At 48.0% G+C, this 22,124-nt stretch overlaps 1 protein-coding gene across 2 annotated transcripts in view; it reads left to right on the plus strand.

Annotated features, from left to right (window-relative positions):
- The window catches only part of TEDC1 (tubulin epsilon and delta complex 1), a 46,468-nt gene that overhangs the window by 5,387 nt on the left and 18,957 nt on the right, over nucleotides 1-22,124 (plus strand). For both annotated transcript variants that reach the window (XM_077332275.1, XM_077332276.1), the window contains exons 4-5: nucleotides 7,878-8,045; nucleotides 9,352-9,450. In XM_077332275.1, the coding sequence (XP_077188390.1) occupies nucleotides 7,878-8,045; nucleotides 9,352-9,450 (267 nt within the window). The remainder of the gene's footprint in view (nucleotides 1-7,877; nucleotides 8,046-9,351; nucleotides 9,451-22,124) is intronic.

Below are 22,124 nucleotides of genomic sequence, written 5' to 3' on the forward strand. Positions count from 1 at the left end.
AGGGGAAATATGCCTCACCACTGTGCATCCTCAAAAAGGTCTCATACAAGCTGGTGTCAGGCATGTAAATGACAACCTGAGAATGTCAGCAAAATACCCCATTCTCACGCCTGATAGTCGCATAGATGCGATGACTGTTCCAGTCTAAGGGATCATTCATTCATTCATTCATTCATTCATTCATTCATTCATTCATTCATTCATTCATTCATTCATTCATTCATTCATTCATTCATTCATTCATTCATTCATTCATTCATTCATTCATTCATTCACCGCCCTCCCTGAAGGCTTGGGGTGGTTCACATAGAACAGAATAGGAACCGTACAGATAACTTAGATTAACAATAATGAATGAAGTGAAACAACAAGCAACATGCAACACTAAAAAAATGTTGGAAACATTAAATTAACTCATACTGATAGCCCAGTGGGTTCGGTGGAATTATGGTGGGTGCCATAGGAGGGGAAAAAGGAAGAGGGCCCTTGGGATGTGATGGCACGGGTCAATCAAATGCCTGGTGGAGGAGCTCCCTTTTGCAGGCCCTGCAGAACTGTTCAAGTTCTGTCAGGGCCCTGATCTCCTCTGGGGGCTCATTCTACCAGGTGGGGGCCAGGATGGAAAAAGCTCTTCATCCTTGAACTAGTCCCTTGGAAAATGCCTCACTAGGTGGCTGAAATGGTGATACTGGTCCCACCGGACTTTGAGGAGTAGATGGGATAACTTCTGCCTTTACATGGAAGCTACACTGTTGAAAGTCTGCCCAGCGCCAGCTTTCCGTCTCGTTTTTGTAAAAATGACAAGCAATAAGTCCTCGTGTGGCGCCTTCCCAAGAGGTTGCTTTCTTTGCTGCAGAGATAAAAATCGCTAGATACCCAGGCCATTAATGGGAAGACAGAAGAGAGCCATCTCGATGCAATTTCCAATTCACAGTACACAGGGATCCCGTTCCTGTTATTTTCACAGCATCCCTGTGACACGGGAAAGCTAGAGAGATAGCGAGGCCGGTCCCAGGTACCTCAATGAGCATTCTGACTGTGGGGATTTGAATCTGGGTTGCCTCATTCTGACTCGAGCTGCCGCATTGTCCTGTTGGAGCGCCAAAGCCCCAAACTCTCTGTCAAACTTGACCTCCTGCGGGGGGCGAGACAATTGCCATTTTTGCCTCCATATGTTCTCATTATGAGAAAATGTCAGATCCGTTTAGTTTCATTGCACTCGAGTGAGCAAAGGGCTTTTCTCATTTGGAATCGGGATGGGCTTCCTGTGTCTGCAACTCCCACCTTTCTGGGTCTCCTTGATCCTCCACCGAGTTCCGTGGCAGGTCACAAAGCTCTGTGCTCCTCAAAGCCCGGGCACGAAACCTGATTGGGCTGAGAAAGAGCCGCATTGTGTATTCGTGTTCCCCCTTGCCAGGGGAAGTGGAATTCGCTTTAATGTAAGATGAGATCATTCAGGACACTGTGGGGAAGGGATTGAGGGCGGGGAGAAGGGAGCAGAATTCCCTAGCCTGGGCCCCAGGTGTTATTTGCTACAGAGTATGATCACAGTCGGGAACAACCAGATGGTTGCAATCCTCTTGGTACGTATAGAATATGGTTGCGTTCCAAAAAATGCAGTTCAGTCATTGCTTCTTCGTGAATTCTTTTTTTTTAATTTCTGGTAATTGTGCCTTTTAAAAGCACTGCTTAACTGGATATCCTTTGTCCATGGTAAGTAAAAAAATTGCCTTTGTAGTCTTTTAATACGAAGCCAAGCATAGGTGTTCATTCCTTTCCGTTTCCCCTTCCCCCTTCATTTTTGGTTATTGGATCCTGTTGCTCTTTGGGGGAGGTGAGAATTATAGACACAAAAGTAGCTACATGCAAATAACTACCATTTAGTAGCATATCTCCTACTAAACCACACAAGTAACTGTTTGGGGCAGTATAATCAGCTTGGTGTAGTGGCTAGGAGTGCAACCTTCTACTCTGACGAGCCGGATTTGATTCCATGTTCCCCCACATGCAGCCAGCTGGGTGACCTTGGGCTCGCCACAGCACTGATAAAGCTGTTCTGACTGAGCAAGTAATATCAGGGCTCTCTCAGCCTCACCCCCCTCACAGGGTGTCTGTTGTGGGGAGAGGAAAGGGAAGGCGAATGTAAGCCGCTTTGAGACTCCTTCAGGTAGAGAAAAGCAGCATATAAGAACCAGCCTTCTTCAGTAATATCAGGGCTCTCTCAGCCTCACTTCCCTCGCAGGGTGTCTGTCGTGGGGAGAGGAAAGGAAAGGCGAATGTTAGCCACTTTGTGCCTCTTTCGGGCAGAGAAAAGTGGCATATAAGAACCAACTCTTCGTCAGTAATATCAGGGCTCTCTCAGCCTCATCTACCTCACAGGGTGTCCGTTGTGGGGCGAGGAAAGGGAAGGCGAATGTAACCCTCTTGGAGACTCCTTCAGGTAGAGAAAAGCGGCATATAAGAAACAACTCTTCTTCTTCGGTAATATCAGGGCTCTCTCAGCCTCACCTACCTCACAGGGTGTCCGTTGTGGGGCGAGGAAAGGGAAGGGGAATGTAACCCGCTTGGAGACTCCTTCAGGTAGAGAAAAGCGGCATATAAGAAACAACTCTTCTTCTTCTTCAGTAATATCAGGGCTCTCTCAGCCTCATCTCCCTCACAGGTTGTCTGTCGTGGGGAGAGGAATGGGAAGGCGAATATAAGTCGCTTTGAGACTCCTTCAGGTAGAGAAAAGTGGCATATAAGAACCAACTCTTCTTCTACATTGCTTGTAAACTGAGCTCAGAGCATCCTCATAGAGGTTTTTGTCCACCTTGGCTTCCAAACTGCAGTGTGTTTTTTGGGGGGAGCGACCTCATGACGTCATTCTCTGATTCCCCACTTCCCAGGCATTACTTGTCCACAGTATGTTTTTTCTCAAACTTATTTTGTATGATCTTTTCCAGACAGAATGCTGTCTGTGTAGATTAGCCAGCAGTCTGGATGGGAAGATGCATAGTTTGGAAGATCCCTCCCACAGCTGTGCCATTTTCTTTAGCATCCATGGCCTCTTCCCACCCCCAGAACTAGAGGGCTTTTTGAGCCTGACTAAGAAATAAGAGTAGAGCCTCTTGTGGCGCAGAGTGGTAAGGCAGCAGACATGCAGTCTGAAGCTCTGCCCATGAGGCTGGGAGTTCAATCCCAGCAGCCGGCTCAAGGTCGACTCAGCCTTCTATCCTTCCGAGGTCGGTAAAATGAGTACCCAGCTTGCTGGGGGGTAAACGGTAATGACTGGGGAAGGCACTGGCAAACCACCCCGTATTGAGTCTGCCAAGAAAACGCTAAAGGGCATCACCCCAAGGGTTAGACATGACTCGGTGCTTGCACAGGGGATACCTTTAAGAAATAAGAAATTGCTGTTGTGCTGCAGCGCAACGATATAGTCATGATCTATTTCTGCAACCTACTAGTTCTTCTGAATCTCCAGCTTTCCTTCCCCCGTGCCTCCCTACCTAAATGAAATCTCTGTGTCCCTTTTCATAGCAACAAATATTCTGTGTGTGTGGTCAGGAAGATTGATGGGAAACCTCCTAACTTTCCTTGGCTGTCACTACCACTTGTCTTACCTTTTGGGAAAAGGCGTATTCTTCTCTGCCACTAATTAATCATCTAAGTTCTTGTGGAGACCAGGAGAATGGTATTTGACCCACCCCCCAAGTCCAAGACCATGACAAAGGGATAGTTGCTGGAACAGATAAGCCACTGCCTTCTCCATCTGGGCTCACTATATGCAACGAAGGTTTAGGATATTGCCTTCATATTCTACCCATCCTAAGAAGCTTCCGCTGACCTCTCAGCAGGGCACAATTACCTGCTGGGAAGGCTTTTGTAAATGAGAAGGTACTTGTCAGGCACATTTCTTCAACCGTTTACGCACTGGAGGTTTCATGCTGGGCTGCAGGCTGGAGTTTTAGTCATGGCAGGTTGCTCCACCTCTTCCTGCACCCACACGGGGGAGTATTTGGCCCGGTGCGCCTCATCCGCCCCCGATTTGTGCTCCTGCACGGGAGCTGGGGCAGTGAAGTTCCCAGTGCATAAACGGTCTTCTAAAGCAGGGGTAGTCAACCTGTGGTCCTCCATATGTTTGTGGACTACGATTCCCATGAGCCCCTGCCAGCAAATGCTGGCAGGGGCTCATGGGAATTGTAGTCCACAAACATCTGGAGGACCACAGGTTGACTACCCCCTGCTCTAAAGTACAAAAGCCTCTCCAGTGGGTTAACTGCTCTGCTGGGAGTTCAGCGGGATCTTCTTGGGTTGGGGGGAATGTCACTCGTCAGGTGCATTTCTGTGATGAAGGAGAAGCGACTCAGAACGGCGGAGATTTAGAGAAATGCCAGACTTCTCTCAGCGATTCCAGTAATTTTTGGAGATGCAGGCATTGCTCCCTCTCTCACCCACTTTGTCAATGGTATGAAAAGAAAGAGGCTGGTTCATTTCCCGAGCCAATCCATAAGCCTGCAGGGCCGTCACAATCTGCCAGCCTGGGGCATTGCTACAATGATAAAATTGCCTCCAATTTTGATCAAGAATACTGTTTATAGGTAATTCAAGCGACTCATATATCCCCGGCTCCCGACAATAAACGGGATGCGGCAAGGAGAAAATTGCCCTCAGAATTGCGGAGGCCTCCCCCTCTACAGAGAGTTAGGAGCGGGAGGCCAAATTCTGCTTCTGTGATAATTGCTAGTTTTTATTTAAAGTAGCCTTTGAGAGGGAGACTGTAAAATAACCCTGGGTTTTGCCGAAAAGCAGCTCAAATGTTTGCGGGCTCTTCTCCTGTTGCGCTGACTCAACGTGCCAGCAGGGGGCAGCTGAGCAGCGAGAGTGCTGGTTCCGCGGAGCTTTCCTGGTGCAGGGAAGCCTTGCAGCTCCCTCCCCGTGTCGAGGACCAAACTGCAGAACAAAAATAATATATATATCAACGGCTCCTGGACCTGCGCTGCTCTTGGTAGTGCCTCATGCAGGTGCCCAAAACTAGCGCAGAATTAGAACCAAGGTGTCGATCTCATTTGTTACAAGGGCTGGATCTGACATAAACATCACTTTGTCGAACCGAGCCACATGTACCATATACCCCTAAAATGGCCTTTAAAATATGCCAGGTACCTATACCCCTCTACCCCTCCTCAACTCGAGGCCATACCAGCCCTCCTTGTCCCTTATGATTGGGTTGGACAATCTCGAGGGGGAAGGGCCTGCTTTTGGGAAAGGGATAGGCTGCAGTAGGGGGCATAATACCCTAATCCAGGCCCTTCTGGTTCACATTTGGACTAGTTTCCCCTCAGCTGCTTGCAGGCCAAAGAAGGGCCCTCGGGCCATATGTTTGACATGTTGGGTTAGGGTGTCAGGCTCAGAACTGGGAGATCCTAGGTCAGCCTTTCTCAACTTTTTTACCATTGAGAAACCCCTGAAGCATTCTTCAGGCTTTGAGAAGTGGCATGATTATCCAGAATATGGGTGAATAAAAAAATTAAAATTAAAAAATATATATACAAAATTAACTCCCTCCCAGGGTCATCAAGAAACCCCAAAGTTTCACGAAACCCTGATTAAGAAAGCCTGTCCTACATTCATATCCTTCCTCTGCCATGAATCTTGCAAGGTGACCTTGGGCCAGTCACTCTTACAGCCTTACAGGTTTTTGCCAGTGTAATAAGGGAGGCACACAGAGCTGCCTTGGGCTCTTTGGACGGAGGATGGGATACAATTGTACTGCACAAATAAAATGAGTATGCCACTGTTTGCTGCCCTGCCCCTGCTAGCATACTTGCATGAGGATGACATTTTCATTCCCCATTTCTTTTTTTAAAATGCATTATTTGTGCCTCCTGGCCCCAACGGCTGCCTCCAATATCTCTTCAGTCTGTTGTAGCACCCTGGTCTCTTCGCCCATCCCTCCTGGTGCTTGGGATGTTTGGTGACCCTGTTATGCATCATTTTGGCGAGTCACTTGATGGGGTGACAAGTGTGATTGATTGCTGCTGACACGGGGGACTGGGGAAAGTGAGTGGCTGGCTGCTTCTTTTTGTCAGCAAGCATCCTGCTCTTCAAGTCAAAAAAGCCCATATTGGTACCGGTGCAGACATCCGTCTCGGAGGGGATGGCAGCTGAGCTGCAGTACTTACGGAGAATGTCTCTCTAGTGCTCTCGAGTCTCTCTGCCCGACCAGCCGGCAACGAAGGCTGCAGATCGTCGCACCTCCCCAGTCTAAATGTCAGTTGTTTTTTCTCAATTGCAGAAGCCCCGGGAAATAGGTCTTTAAATAACAGGGTCTTTTGAAATGAAAGTTTAGAAGAAAAATCTGGACAGCGGAGGGCCCAGAGAAAAGCAAACTGGCAAAGGGGTCGAGAAAAAGGTAACAAGAAGGGAAGCTCTTTGGAACAGTTTCAGAGGGTGGCTGCAGTAGAAGAACTAAAAAGGAGTCCAGTAGGAGTGGGGATCCAGAAGATTTTGGGGAGGGGGAATAAGCTTTGAAAAGTTAGATGAAGTCTCAAAAGCTCACCTGGAAAATTGTGCTGGGCTCGAAGAAGAGCTGTTTTTTTGTACCTCGCTTAAAAAGGAGTCTCAAAGCAGCTTACAATAGCCTGCCCATTGTGAAGTTCTGTCGGTTACGCCCAATAAGCAGACTTCGTTGGAGGAAAATCTCTTTATTTAAAGAATAGCAAGCTGAATAGCATGGGGCTCTTGCTAAGAATAAAGTTCCTACCTCTGCCCTCCATCCAACGGTTTTGGCGTGAAGGCATTTACCTGAGCAAATGCCTAGGACAGATGCAGGTGCCGGCAAAGTCCCCAAGACAGTGGGAAAGATTTTCGGTCCCACAGCTTCAAACACGGGACCCCCATAAAACCCTGGGCCAGCTAGCTACATTCACACCCATGCTAATCAATCAAGGGATCAAATGCTCACAGAGGAGCAGCATATCACAGTGATATGCAAACAGGAGAGAAAACCTGCAGCAAGGCAGGCCAAGCAATACAAGCAACACAAGGTAAAAGTAAGCAGTATGATTATGACACCCTTCCTTTCCGTGCAACCTTGTGAGGTAGGAGACACTGAGAGAACTGTGACTGGCCCACGGTCACACAACTGGCTGCATGTGAAGGAGGAAGAGGGACTCAAACCCAGTTCTCCAGATTAGAGATTGCTACTCTTAATCACTACCCCAAGGTGCTACTGGACTACTGGACTCTCAAGGTACTACTGGACTTTTTGGAACAGGTGGAGGGAGATGAATTGGAGGTGGCTGGAGTGTAGCATAGTGGCTTATGAGAAGGAGCCATGGTTATTCTTGGTTTCCATCTTGCTTTTGCCACAAGGAGGCCTAATATGAAAAGAAAAAAAAAAACTGGAACTACACCACTAGAATTCTGGTAAACAAGTAGAAGACTTGCCAGAGCGTTCCCCAGTTCTATAAACGCTTTCGGCCATAAATTTCTTCAGTGACAAGTATTCTTCTTACAACAGCTTTCAAAAGCTGCAAATGATTCGGTCCTTGACAAAAATGACAAGAGTGTCAATAAATGTTAAACAAAAATGCAGAGTAGTGGCAAAAGCCTGCTTTTCCGGAAGCTCTTCGGTTTGCCAGCATTAAATGAAAACGAAGACATTCTAAGGGTGCAGCTTGATGTTCCAGATTTTTCTTATTAGTGTAACTTTTGTACAAGGTGGCTCAGGGCAATCCACTCTTAGGAGGATGAGTCCCATGCGCTATAACAGGCCTCACCCTGCAAGAGATGCGGCCTCAGAGCACAGCGAAACTGAGACGTCAGAGATCGCTTGCCGGTCATCCTGTATTGTCAGAAAGCAGCTGCTTGTTGTTGTTTCTCAACCTTAGTGCGATGCCACCCTGAGAAGCTGGAGGGAAGGAAAAGACCAGGCTCTAGAAACCCACAGGGAAGGACAGAGAGACGCTCGCTACTTGCAGTGGATCAGCGGCCGCCTGCAGCTTCGATGGCGGAGTTGGCACGCCGAATGGCAGGAACAGTGCAAGCTCTGGCACAAGGTACCTGTTTCGAGGGCTCTTAAGACTGTTCCGCACTGGGAACTGTACGGGAGCACAAATCCAGGATGCATGAGGCCAAATGTTCCCCGGTCGGGAACAGGAAGAGGCGGGGCAACCTGCCACACCTCAAACTCCAGCCTGCAGCCTGGCATGGATCCTCCAGTGCAGAAATGGTCTAAGTGGCACAGGTTGTACTTCTGAAGGGACCCTTTTCTAGTCCTTCATTCAGTGGGTCGAAAGACGGCTTAAGTGAGGTTAGCCTGTGCTTTGTGTTTCAAGCACAGAGTTAAATGCAAGAGTTGCAAATCAAATTTAAAAGGCTGTCCCGAATAAAGTCATTAGAAGGCCTGTAGCGAGGGGTTTAGAGATTGTTTCTAAGGGAGGAAGTTCTAGAATCTAGAAATGTCCACCGAGAAGGCCCCGATGCAGGTCCTCCCCCCTCCTGCCATAGTGCGCTTCCACAGTTGTGGGGCCTCACTGCAGTATCTGCTTTGGATAATCTTGAGAGTACCGGTGAGTGCATGTGGATGGAGGCTGTCTTTCAGGTCCTTTGGATTCAAGCCACGTAAAGTTTTGAAGGCCAAAAAACAGCACTTGATATTGAGCCAGTAATCAATTGCAATTTGTTACATGTTTCTGCCCTTCTAATGCATTATGCCCAATACTCTTCCTGCAGGCCCCCTGGAGTATGAGTGAGATGCCTGGGCTAGGGATTCATCCATTTGTGGCCCAATTTCTTATCCCCAATAAATTGAGGAGTGGGAGCAAAAAATGGCCTCCATGTAGTGATGCTCCATTTCTCTATGGCAAAGACAATAGAGACTGGGGAAGGCAGCCTAGAGTGTCAAAGTGGCATCACACCCTTACTGAACTCTGCCTTCTCTAGGCACAGCCTCCAAACTTGCCAAGGCAGTCTTGGGAACTCCAGTGGGATTGGGGGAAGTCTTTGTGTGGGGTTTCACTTGCTGTCAGTTGGAGGCAGCCCATTAACCCCCAAATATGTCCTCATGGAGTAAAAGAATTGACATTGTGAGAGATGATCATAGAATCATCAAGTTGGAAGGGATCTCCTGGATCATCTGGTCCAACCTACCTGCCTAGCCACAATGAGCCCAATTCCATGTCCAGATGATGCCTCCCCCCAAAAAAAACCAGAATCTCTGGTCAGTCTGGTCTGAAGGAAATTTGCCTTCTCACCCCAAAGTGGCGATCAGCATTTCATCTGCAACATCCTGAAAGGGTGGATCGACCCCCCAAGGGACCCTGAGGTTGAGAATCACTGTTCTAACCCATGCCTTCATTCCAGGTACATTCGTACACAGTCGGTCCTCACGCTAACCCCACAATTGGCCATTTCTCCGTCATGGAAGCAGATGCCTTGAGACAACCAGATACCTGTGCACAGGTAAGTCCCTTTATGTGGCATAATGATGCACTGGAAGCCCAACAAAGGGGGTGCCACCAGTAAATCTGTATGTATTTTAACTTCAGTACTGTTTTCAGTCCGTGTGCCATATCCTTCCTGTAAAGTGGGAATTGCTGATTTTGTGGCTACCAGCCACTGGGAGAATGTCAACAGATCACTTTGCGTATGGGTTGTGCTGCTACTTTTAAACTGCAGGAACGAAGGCCAGTCAGCTGACCAAACTCAGCAAAGACAAAAACAAGCTGCATGTTATTACATTATTGTTTCTTTAGGTGATCACGGAATTGAGTATACAAATACAATATTGTATACATTCAAGGTACTCAAATTTAGACTAATGTCATTTTCAATTGAACGCTGATTTGTACTATACTTATTATCCATATTTGATTAAGTTTCATTACAGCCACTGAAGAAGAATTTGGTTCTCTGAAAGTGAGCAAGACACCGGGGCTTGTTCTGGCTCAGTTTATTTCAATGAACATTCATTTGAGCCTAAGTCAGCTTGTTTTTTGTCTTCGCTACTTTTAAACGCCTCCACCAGGCATTTGCCTGAGACCGACCACAGGTCCCCCCCCCCCCCACCTCTGATAATCCCCTCCATGGCCTGAAGCAGTCTGACCTCTCTAGAGAGTTTAGCTTGTTATGTTGTTATTGTTGGGACCACTGAAGTTGTTGTTTAGAACCTCTGTTGGGTTAATATTGTTGTATATTGACTATGTTGTATGTTGATTCATTCCATGTATCCCCTATGATGTTATATGTAAACCGCCCTGAGCCATATGGAAGGGCGGTATAGAAATCAAATCACATCAAATAAATGAAAAATAAAACTGAGGGCGTTGTATATTTTATAAAAAGATCAAATAAATAAAATAAGTAACAAGGAAAGTAACTCTCTACATTCAGAGACAGTAACCCTCTGAAACGCAGTGATGAGGGCAGCATCAGGGGAGGCCTTGACCTCTGCGCCCTGTTTCTTAGCCCTTCAAGGCAACGTGTCAGCCATTCTGAAACAGCACGCTAGGCAAAAATGGAACACTGTACTGATCCAATAGGGTAGCAATCCCCAACCTGTGGGCTGCGGACCACATGTGGTCCGTCGACTAATTGGAAGTGGGCCGCAAAGGACGCCTTCTCCCCCCCCCCAGCCCTTTACTTAACCCCCCCCCCGGCCCTTTACAACACACTTCGGGTGTCATTGTCTCCCATCACTCCCAGATGGGACTATCTCGTTGCAGAGAAACAAGCTCAGGGTTCCCACTGATTTGTCATTGTCATGAGTTAAAATTTCCATGTAAATAAAATGTTCCTTATGTTCATTGTTGTGGCGTGTCTGTATCTTATTTTGAAGGGATGTTTAAACATTACCATAGCGACCAGAGTCAGAGAGCGTTAGGGCAGTGGTTGAGAGAAGAGGAGTAAACTACCCCCCCCCCCCCGGGCCTCAGTAAAATTGTCAAGCGTTGAGTGGTCCCCGGTGATAAAAAGGTTGGGGACCACTGCAATAGGGCACCTCTCATGTTTGTGGTTCCATCATGGCGGTTAGTTCTTTGATGCACTGGACCTTGAAGAGGCTGCTTGATACGAAGTCCTTGAGCTTTTTACAAAAGCTGTAGCCTTCACAGTGAAAAGCAAACCCTCTGTCATATCTTTAAAGAGGCATCTAGCATAAAGGGCCCAGTTTGCTATGATTGGCCTCCAAGGCCACCATTCACAGGTGAACCGAAGTCCATTGGGCATAACAGATTAAAGATGGGAGGTATAGCTAGCTGAGAAGGAGGTTAGGCTGACAGTGTGAGACTAGTCCAAAGTCACCCTGCAAGTTGCCAGGGTGGAGCAGGGATTCCAAACGGGGTCCCTCAGATCTGAGTCTTGGCACTAACCACTACAGCAAGAGTGGCTCAACTGTGGCTTTCCAGATATCCATGAGCTACAATATCCCACGCTACCCGAAGGAGTCCCAGAGGGGCTTACAAACATCTTTCCCTTCTTTTCACCACCGCAGACGCCCTGTGAGGTAGGCGAGGCCAAGAGAGCTCTGTGAGAACAGTCCCAAGAGAACTGTGACCAGCCAAAGGTCCCCCAGCTGGCTGCATGTGGAGGAGCGGGGAATGAAACCCAGTTCTCCAGCTCAGAGTCTGCTGCTCTTAACCACTGCACCACACTGGCCCTCACCACACAGGCTCTCTCTGACCCCCTTTGAGGATGGCAGGCAGTATAGCAGGGAAGGTGAAGAGCAAGGTAGCTGTTCCAGCACATTTCTGGTCCTGGCAGCCTTTGCTATGGAGGAGTTTTATGATGCTCCCTGACATGCAGGGATATTCATGACAATCTGACTTACGTCCAGCTGCTCTGCTCACCCTGTCACACTCCAGCCTCCAGAAATTCACTATCTTCAGGCTCTGGAAACTGCTCTTCAGGTTTCTCCACTTGGTGCTAATGTAATTCTTGGCGTCCCTCTAACGTGTGTGTGTCAAATCCTGCCAGCCAGGCTGCCTGCGTTCAAGGAGTGAGGAGTTACTGCTGTTTTCGCTTCTAATTGTTGGTCTGCTTATCTGCATTAAAATGTTGCATTCAAATGTTTCTCCCTCTCTCTGACAGCACACACACAAGTGCCGGAGGCAGCTTGCAAAGAAGATCCTTAAAACAGATTAGTCATTCGCTAATTGTCTTCCCTTGATCTCCGTTCCCTTTCCTCCCCTTGCAAATTTCACGCCAGTTGCTTACCTTCCTTGTTTATTACATCAGCCTCGGACAAGCTCCGCAAGGAGGTTTCGTGCAGGTTTCGCCTTGCTAGTTCACTGCGGTTTGACTGAATGCAAATCTTTTAAAAAAGTAATGCATGCTGCCTCCTGCATGGGAACAGCCCTGCACTTCTCCACTTTTATCTCGGAATGGAATATTCCACGGAATTTGACTGGCCTCTGCGTTTTAACATATTACCAGTTGCTAGTTTGAGGCGTGATTGCGTGCTGCAATGCACTCCCGACAGCTAAGATGAAGGGGCCTTTTCTCCAAACACCTTCCAACCAGCCTTACTGTGTGACCGCCAAACGGCAGGATTTGACGCATTATTATCCTGTGTTTTCTTCTACTTTCCAAAATGTGAAGCAGAATGATAGGGATTTTGAGAAAATGGATGCTGAAATACTCATGCTTTTCTGATGTTATAAGGTTAAGACTGTGTCTGTTTGAGCAGTTTATGCCAAAATTGTGTTGTTGATGTAGGAAGCTTTTGTTTTTAAAAAAATAAGAATTCTTGAAGTTTTAGGCAGCTGGCTTACAGGCTGTTAAACCTTAACAAAGTGAACTGAGCCGATAGTCCTACACTGAAAGGGGGTTTGCTGTAGTGCAGGGGTGGCTAAACCTTGGCTCTCCAGATGTCCATGGAGTACAATTATAGTTCATGGATATCTGGAGAGCCACAGTTGAGCCACTCTTGCTGTAGTGGTTGGTGTCAAGACTCAGATCTGAGGGACCCCATTGGAATCCCCGCTCCACCCTGGCAACTTGCAGGGTGACCTTGGGCTAGTCTCACACTCTCAGCCTAACCTGCCTCGCAGGGTGGTTGTGAGGATAAAATGGAGGATAGGAGGAAAGTGTGGGCTGTTTGGGAACCCAATGAAGAGAAAGGCAAGGGTATAAAAGAAGCAGGTAGATAATACAGGGCCGGCAAGACGGAGCTCTTCCGCCAGGCTTTTGGTTGAGGTCATGGGGCTATAAGATTGGTTCGCCCCCCCACCCTTGTGGCATCTGGATCCTCATGGGGCCATCCATTGCCCCAGCCTACATCTGGTTGACGCAAATTCCTCGCTCACCCCTGAAATATTCTTCAGTTTTCAAAAAAAAAACAAAACCCAGAAATGGTGAGACTGTGTAGAATATGGTTGGGAAGTATAGCTGTGAACACGCCCACCTAGGCCCTTCCCCTTCCCATCCCCTCCAGGCCTGTCATTGGCCATTTGGGGAGGGGGAGGGGCTGGTTAACATGGCCATTTGCGTCTTCTATGAATTTTATGCTTGCCATCTTTGCCAATCTTTAAACTGTGGATTTTGTATGTATTATCAGCGAGATGACAATCTTGCCGTCCTCTGTTTTAATGGTTTGGTTCTGTTGTGAACCCCCACGAGCCGGCTAGTCCGGGAGTTGCCGGTGTAGAAATGTAATAATAAATAAATATAAATACATATTGTCTGGCCCTCAAGGAAGCAGTCAACTTTTTTTTGACAATGAGGGAAATATTTTAGTATTATACAGAGACTGTAGTTTATGATCGGGTCCCCTATGCCAGGGGTAGTCAACCTGCCAGCGTTTGCTGGCAGGGGCTCATGGGAATTGTAGTCCACGAACATCTGGAGGACCACAGGTTGACTACCCCTGCCCTATGCGCTGCCCACCAGCACTTTTTCTGATGACCTCCAGGTATTTTTAGGAAGTGGGTGGGGCCAGGTAGGCTTCTGATTGACTACTGGAGATTTGATTAGCTGTGCAGATTTTTTAAAACGTTGCTTTGATGGCAGCGGCCAACGCAGCACAGGGATCTGCGGTGGGTTGGCCAAGTTAAATTGTGGCAACAGTTTTGTGGCTGGCTCTGCCTCCTGCCACAGCTGTTGTGTGGCGGCCATTTTGCTACTGCCCCCTCCATGCCGTGCCAGAATTCCAAATGGGCCTGCAAGTTCAAAACAGTTGGGGACTGCTGGTTTCAGACCTGGCCACTTGGAATATAGAACATCTGTGCTTCACACTGCTCACCTGTTTGCTTAAGGTTTTGGCTTTTCACTTCAGCCAAGCTGTGACTCAAGACCTCAGCCCTAGTGAAGCTAACTGCCTGTGCGCATCTCCCCAAGAACGCATGCAAGGTCAGACCATGTCATCATATGCCTTTTAAGCTTTAAAAAAAATCTTGTTATCGTCCAGTTTGATGAAGGGTTCTAAGATCCTCAAAAGCTTGCACAATAAGGCCTTCAAGGCCATGAGCGGATTGCGCTCGGCATACCGCCTGACTATATTCCCTGGAGGGTGATTTGCTTCGCCAGTGTGAACATGCTCGTGATCCCTGGCCCGAGAGATGTACACTTGGACTCAACCAAGGCCTTTTTGGTGGACTGTCCCCTGGTGGAATGAGCTCCCAGAAGTGCTGTGGTCCCTTCAAGACCTGCCACAGTTCTGAAGGGCTCTTCCACCTGGTGTTCGGTTGAGGCTAGCAAGCTGCTAGAGCGCCCTCAGAAGGGCTCTCCTTTACAACTCTCTTCCCCTCTAGACTAAAAAGGGAATTCTTCAATCAGCAACCTGGCAGCTACAGTGATCTGAAATGTAGTTATTTAAATGTGTATACTGCTCTCCCATATGAGCCTCTTGTGGCGCAGTGTGGTAAGGCAGCAGACATGGAGTCTGAAGCTCTGCCCATGAGGCTGGGAGTTCAATCCCAGCAGCCGGATCAAGGTTGACTCAGCCTTCCATCCTTCCGAGGTCGGTAAAATGAGTACCCAGCTTGCTGAGGGGTAAAACGGTAATGACTGGGGAAGGCACTGGCACACCACCCCGTATTGAGTCTGCCATGAGAACGCTAGAGGGCGTCACCCCAAGGGTCAGACATGACTCAGTGCTTGCACAGGGGATGTCTTTACCTTTACCTTTACCGCTCTCTCATATGGCTCAGGGTAGTTTACATACAGATGAAATAATAAAAATAATTTAAAACCAGTAGAATAATAATAAAGTTCGCAGTCTAAAACATACTAAAAACATAAGTAATCAGCAGCATTTTAGTCCTAGTCATAGCAGCCTCCAGATTATTCACCGCCTGTCAATCTCCCGACTGGGTGTCTCTCTCTGGAGATGTTTTTTTGCGACAGGAAGGTCATAGATGTTAGTGAGCCATAGAAGTTAATAAGTAACAGTTTTAATGTTGTCAAATGGTGTTAAAGGTAAAGGTAAAGGTATCCCCTGTGCAAGCACCGAATCATGTCTGACCCTTGGGGTGATGCCCTCTAGCGTTTTCATGGCAGACTCAATGCAGGGTGGTTTGCCAGTGCCTTCCCCAGTCATTGCCGTTTTACCCCCCAGCAAGCTGGGTACTCATTTTACCCACCTTGCAAGGATGGAAGGCTGAGTCAACCTTGATCCGGCTGCTGGGATCGAACTCCCAGCCTCATGGTCAGAGCTTCAGACAGCATGTCAGCTGCCTTACCACCCTGCGCCACAAGAGGCACACAAAAGGTGTTGTAGATTGTTTATTATAACTTGTTGTAAACCACCCAAGATAGCTGTGCTGAGAGGGGCAGTTATAGAAATCTCATAAATAAATAATGTCCTAATAGGCGATACCACCTAGATTTGGGAGGATTTTTACCTTTAAAGCCTTTCACATCTTGTGTCGTCAAGAAGCTGTGCACCACTTGTGTTCCTAACTTCTTTGCTGTGCCCTCTTCCAAGTCTGTTCCCCTTTAGCTTGGGCCGTGGCATTTTCAGTGATGATGTAGGTGTTCTTTTTGGAACGCCTGCCTAAAGAGGTGCAGACGAGGGCTCCTTGGCCTCCCGTTTCTTTGAACCAGCATGTCAGGATGCCTTCTTCTGGAGAATTTTTGGCAAGGGCTAAAAAGCAGCAAATTCTCCGCCAGATTCATAGAACTGGCTTTTTCAACCAGGGTTTCATGAAGCTATAGGGTTTCGTGACAGCTCTGAAAGTTTCCTGAATGGGTGGGAGTTAAGTAATTTTTATATATTTTTAAAAATTTGTTAAACATTTATTGGGTGATATGACCATATATGGTCATGCTGACCCGCCCCCCCCCCACCCCCAAAGTGGCCTCCCTGAGAGGGCGTTAAGCGCTGAGCGGCACTTAAGCCATGAGACCAGCTCCTCCTCCAAGGCCTTACCAGAAATATTAAGTGGAACAGATGAGTGGGCACTGTAGGTTGCCTGTTACACATCCTTGGGTTTCAAGGTTGTTGTTTTTTTCAGTTTTGCAGCCCAACATCGTATTGGTAAGCAGCCTTGAGTCCTGAGAGGAAGGCAGGACGCACCTGTTCTAATAAAAGACTTTACACGGCATTGTTGTGACTTCAGACTGTGGCTTTAGCTCCAGTTAATGAGTTCAGTGTCAGACAGTTTTGGATCTATTCAGAAAGAATTGTGTCAGGCTCAGATGCTTTGTCTGAGGTTACCTTGAAGGATACCCAGCACTGCAGAGGAGGGAAAAAGCTAGCACATTTCACTGTAAATATGCCTGTGGTTGGAGGATGTTCCAAATTGCCTTGTCTCTTTGCTATCCTTCAAAAGATAGGCATATTGAGTGCACGGAAAGGCTCTGAAATTAACCAGAGGAGACATTGCCTTGCCTTTAATGAGTCCGAGAACAAATTTTCGCGGGAATGTTCCCCATGACGTGACTTGCTCTGATTTATTGTAAGTGAGGGAGTTAGTTCTGGACAGGAGAAACGTGGAACTGATAGAGTGAAGCAGCAATTGTGTTTCAATTAAAACCGAAAAGTCACGCCAAGCCCCTTCTGGAGAAGTTCAGCATCCACTTTAATCTTGAAAGCAATTGCTTCAGAAGGGGATCCTCTTTAGCATAGTAGTGTGTGAGAGGGCTATTGCCAGCTGGTGTTATTTGGGTTGTTGTGGGTTTCTGGGGCTGTGTGGCTGTGGTCTGGAAGTTTTAGACTCTTGACGTTTTGCCAGGAACTGTGTCTGGCATCTTCAGAGGTAGGACACAGCAAGATGGGAATCTCGCTGTGCCAAAGTGTGGTGTGTGTGAATAGTTGCCAGGGAATTTATTCACTTCCTGGGGGATAACATCACAGACTTGTTTTATCTGGGAGACTGGAACAAGGAAGCGCTTTTCCTGTATCTGGGTGGAATTCATTAGCATCACATTCCTGTCCTTATCTGGCGTTCTCTCAGGGGACTGACTGATACTAGAAAGCACTTTTCCTGTGACTGGGTGGAGTTCATCAGCAAGTTTTTTTCTGACCAAAAACACCAGAATAAAACAGCATGGGAGCTCTAAAAGCTCCTCCCAGCAGTTCATCAGATAAGACGCAAAGACCTTAACTAATGGACTTTCTAATGAACTCCACTCAGACACAGAAAAAACACTTCCAGAGGGAAGTCCGTGGGAGTTCACACTGGGTGGGCATCACACCATCATGAGTAGCCACTACAACCAGCCTCAGGTTAGTGGTTTGTAGGGGCTGAGCCACTTGCAGCCAGCATGCGCATCACTGAGCTGTCTTCAGCCCACTGGGGTGGACATCAGGGGCAGTGTGTGTTTTCCACTGCCCACAGCAGCTTAATGGGTCCCGGTGGCACCCCCATCAAGCATGGTGCTCTGGATATGGTGCCTGACCTCCATACCCTAGTACAGGGGTAGTCAACCTGTGGTCCTCCAGATGTTCATGGACTACAATTCCCATGAGCCCCTGCCAGCATATGCTGTACTACACGGATGCAACCTGAATGTAGCTACACAGCATAGTCATATCTTGCAAGGACACACCACGTGTGATTTACTGGTTTTTGACCTCATCTTATATTTCCGAGGCATACACAGTTACGTGTTCTTCCCCTCCCCGCCGCGTGTTTTTTTCTTTTTTCTTTTTCATTTCTGGCCACTCAGTGTTAAATGAGTTCTTTGGCGATTTCAGAATCTTACATCCGCTGACCTTTCAAGGTCCACCTGTAAAATGTGTTTATGTGATAAATTGTGCCCAGGGCTGCACAGTTTCATTAAGGCAATCTGCCACCGCTTCTTAGATTTTGCATCGTTCACCCTCGTGCCGTTAGGGAACAATGCCGTCGGCTCACTTGTTGAATAAGTCGATCTTGTGACGATGCTGCCTACCGCCCGAATCCTGCTTTAGTCCAAAGGCCGTCGTTCAGGTGCTGCAGGAAGCACACAAGGTGTTCCAGCCGGCTTCGGTTCTCAGCACCTGGCACTTAGATGAATAGTGAATTTGCACTGAGTTTCCTTCCCCTTGTTTTCGATCCTGCTGAATTCAGATCGATTTGAAGCCGAGTCTTTGTGCTCCCCCCACCCCCCACCCCCGACTTGAAACAGAAACAAATCTGGACGAGGCTGTGAGTGGGCGAGTGGGGGGGGAGGGCAAGATGAGCAGAGACTAGGACCCCTGATTTCATCCTCCAGAATTAAGAGAACTGCCTCCCATGCTGATTTCTCAGCCTCTCCTACCTCACAGGGGCTGAATCTGCAAGCGAGCGGGGGGAGGGGGGGAGCCAAGATGCGATAGCAAGCAGCCTTTCACAGAATGAGGCAAATCTCTGCTGCCAGAAGTGTGGATTTTGGAGCACAGTCACCTTAAACTTTTAAAAGAATTAATCTTGCAACCAGGAACTAGGAATTCTTTGAACTGGCGCACAGCCCATCAGGGACAGACTGCCTTGGGAGGAAGAGCACTATATGTTAAGAATGTATATACTTGTGAGGAGATACATGTGTCTGGGCATGAGAGTTCAGCTGAGAGTCTTTGGGCAAAAATAAAAGGAGTAGGAAATAATAGTGGTATTGTGGTGGGAGTCTGTTATAGACCACCAGGCCATGTGAGGGACTTGGATGAGGTTCTCCTAGACTTGCTTGTTGCAGATGAAAAATTTTAATCCCCCCAAATCGAAATGGAGATCGCATTCAGCGTAGACGGCAGGGATTGAATCGACCTGGGATTGGAATAAAAACTCCGTGCAGATTGAGCCCTAGGCTGCCTCTGAAATGTGGGAGTCCCATTCAGCGACCCTTTCCGAAAGGATCCAGTTTGCACAGAACCTATTAACTGGGCTTGGGGTGGCAAGAATCACCTCAGGGTGAGAGGCCGCTGGCCCCATTCCAAACCAGCCAACGGGCCTACGCTTCAGTGCCGAAGACGGGAAAATAAGAGGAGAAAAAGGTTTACATTGCTGCAGGGAAGGGAAAGGCCACTGCTGATATTTTTCACTCGTTAAAGAGAAGACCAAGAGAGCATTTTGCTCAGGATTGATGCCGCATTGGAAGGCTTACTCCTTAATAAAATAACAATGAAATCATGAATTGATTCAACGGACACGTTATCCAGGGAGAAGAATTTCATTTCCCCTCCGGTAAAAAAAATAGATCACGGTCGTTGGTGGGAAATGCAGTCCCCTCGCCACAGAAACGCATCCCCGAGGAAAGACATTTGGGCCGGGTGACATGACAAATGGGCAAAGAGCCCTGTGCTTTTTGTGCTCGGAATATCGACTGCCACAAAAGGCCCTTAGGCTACAGCCGGCTTTTATTTTCCCGGATCAGGCAGAGACGGCGTCTTGAATTCTAAAAGCTTCAGTCAAACATCTAATGTTTGCTTACGGAAGAGCGGAAGCACCCAGAGGTGCGTCATCCGAAGCACTCCAGCATGCCGATGGAACCTTCCCAGGGCACTGTAAGGTAAAGGTAAAGGTATCCCCTGTGCAAGCACCGAGTCATGTCTGACCCTTGGGGTGACGCCCTCTAGCGTTTTCATGGCAGACTCAATACGGGGTGGTTTGCCAGTGCCTTCCCCAGTCATTACCATTTACCCCCCAGCAAGCTGGGTACTCATTTTACCAACCTCGGAAGGATGGAAGGCTGAGTCAACCTTGAGCCGGCTGCTGGGATTGAACTCCCAACCTCATGGGCAAAGCTTTCAGGCGGCTGCCTTACCACTCTGCGCCACAAGAGGCTCCTCCCAGGGCACTGTAGCATTCGCTTATTCTGCCAGGTGCTCCAGTCCCAAGAAAATCTGCAGCCCAGGGAAGAAGCAGCAGCTGTTTTTTTGTACCTCACTTTTTACAACCCGAAGGAGTCTCAAAATGGCTGACAATCGCCTACCTTTCCTCTCTCCACAAGATAGGTGAGGCTGAAAGAGCTCTGAGAGAACTGCAACTGGCCCAAGGTCACCCAACTGGCTGTGTATGCAGGAGTGGGGAATCAAACCCAGTTCTCCACATTAGAGGCTGCCACTCTTAACCACTACACCACTCTGGGTTAACCAAAAGGCACTTTCCAAGCTAGGTGAGACTGAGAGATTTCTGAGAGCACTGTGACTAGCCAAAGGTTACCCAGCGGGTTGCATTGGTAAGAGTGGGAATCAAACTCGGTTGTCCAGATTAGAGGTCATCACTCTTAACCACTACACCAAAAGGCACCTTGTGAGTTGAGTGAGGCTGAGAGAGCTCTGAGAGAGATGTGGCTGGCCCAAGGTCACCCAGCTGGCTTCATGTGGACGAATGGAGAATCAAACCCGGTTCTCCAGATTAGAGACCACCACTCTTAACCGCTACACCAAACGATGCCTAGAGTTGGCCCCAAGTAGCCTTGATAGCCTGCACAACCCACATCTTCTCCCAGCATTCCTTGAAGTCTGCCAAGATAGATTCAAGTCGTTAGCCGTGTTGGTCTGAAGTCGTAAAACAAAAACTGAGTCCAATGGCAACTTTAAGACCAACAAAGATTTATTCAAGGTGTGAGCTTTCAAGCTTTCAAGTTTCCCCACAAGTGACAAGGTGCTCAGTTTGTTATCTTGTCCTGAGAGCAGAGACTTAGATTCTGAATTACATCACATACTACTTACATCCCATTACAGTCACCTTGTCCCAAATAAAATAAACAGAAGAGGGGATTATAAGGAATGTGGATAGAAGAGTTGAATGAGAAGTCTACCAGAACCTGGAGGTCCTCAAATCTAGTCTCGGTCCCTGTTTTATCATCAGGTCAGCATTGTCTTTAACCTAGTGATGCCTGAAAGGGCAGCAGTATAGCTTGTGGGGATTCTCAGGCCGTGCTTGGCTTCCCTAGGAATACACAAAGGCCTCTGAAACTAGCACAGATCCTCTGGAGGCATCGAGGCCAGTGTGGCTGCCTGTCTCTAGGCACTGTTAATCTCTTTTGGGAATGCTCAGCAAGCCTCTCGCCTGCCAAAATGCAGTGGTGGCACCAAATCCTGGAATGCTGTGGTCAGGGGCCGGAATACAGTGAAATTGGCAAAGTCCTGCTCTGATCCACCTCCCCTTTCCCAAATCTGGATCTGTGTATTCTATGATGATGTTATCCGTTCAGTCGTGTCCGGCCCTCAGCGATTCTGTAGGAAAGCTTTCGCCATACGCTTCTGTTCAATGACTGCTTCTTTTAGTTGTATTCTAGTTTGGAGATAATTGGGCAGCAGCTGAACTTTAACCTTGAGAGCCAGCATGTGGTGTAGTGATTAAGAGCAGGAGACACTGCCCTGGAGCACTGGGTTTGCTTCCCCATTCCTCCACATGCAGCCAGCTGGGTGACCTTGGGCTCGTTGCAGTTCTCTTAAGAGCTCTCTCAGCCCGACCTACTTCACAGGGTGGCAGTTGCCGGGAGAGGAAGGGAAAGGTGTTTGTAAGCTGCTTTGGGGTGGCTTCCTACCATCTTGTCTACATCATCTCCAGCAGTGGGCATTTTGAGGGGGTTTATAATCAGTTTCAACTGCCTGGTGGAACGAGCTCCCAGAAGAGCCGAGAGGCCTGATGGAGCTATCAAGGTTCTGCGGGGCTTGTAAGACAGAGCTCTTCCGCCAGGCTTTTGGTTGAGGCTGGGAGGGGGGGGGGGGAGATCCTGGGGTTGATTGATTGATCTGTGGGTCCCGCCCTATGTCAAACTAGTACATCTGA

Source organism: Paroedura picta, chromosome 4 (genome assembly GCF_049243985.1).
Source record: "Paroedura picta isolate Pp20150507F chromosome 4, Ppicta_v3.0, whole genome shotgun sequence".
NCBI classification, from domain to species: Eukaryota; Metazoa; Chordata; class Lepidosauria; order Squamata; family Gekkonidae; genus Paroedura; species Paroedura picta.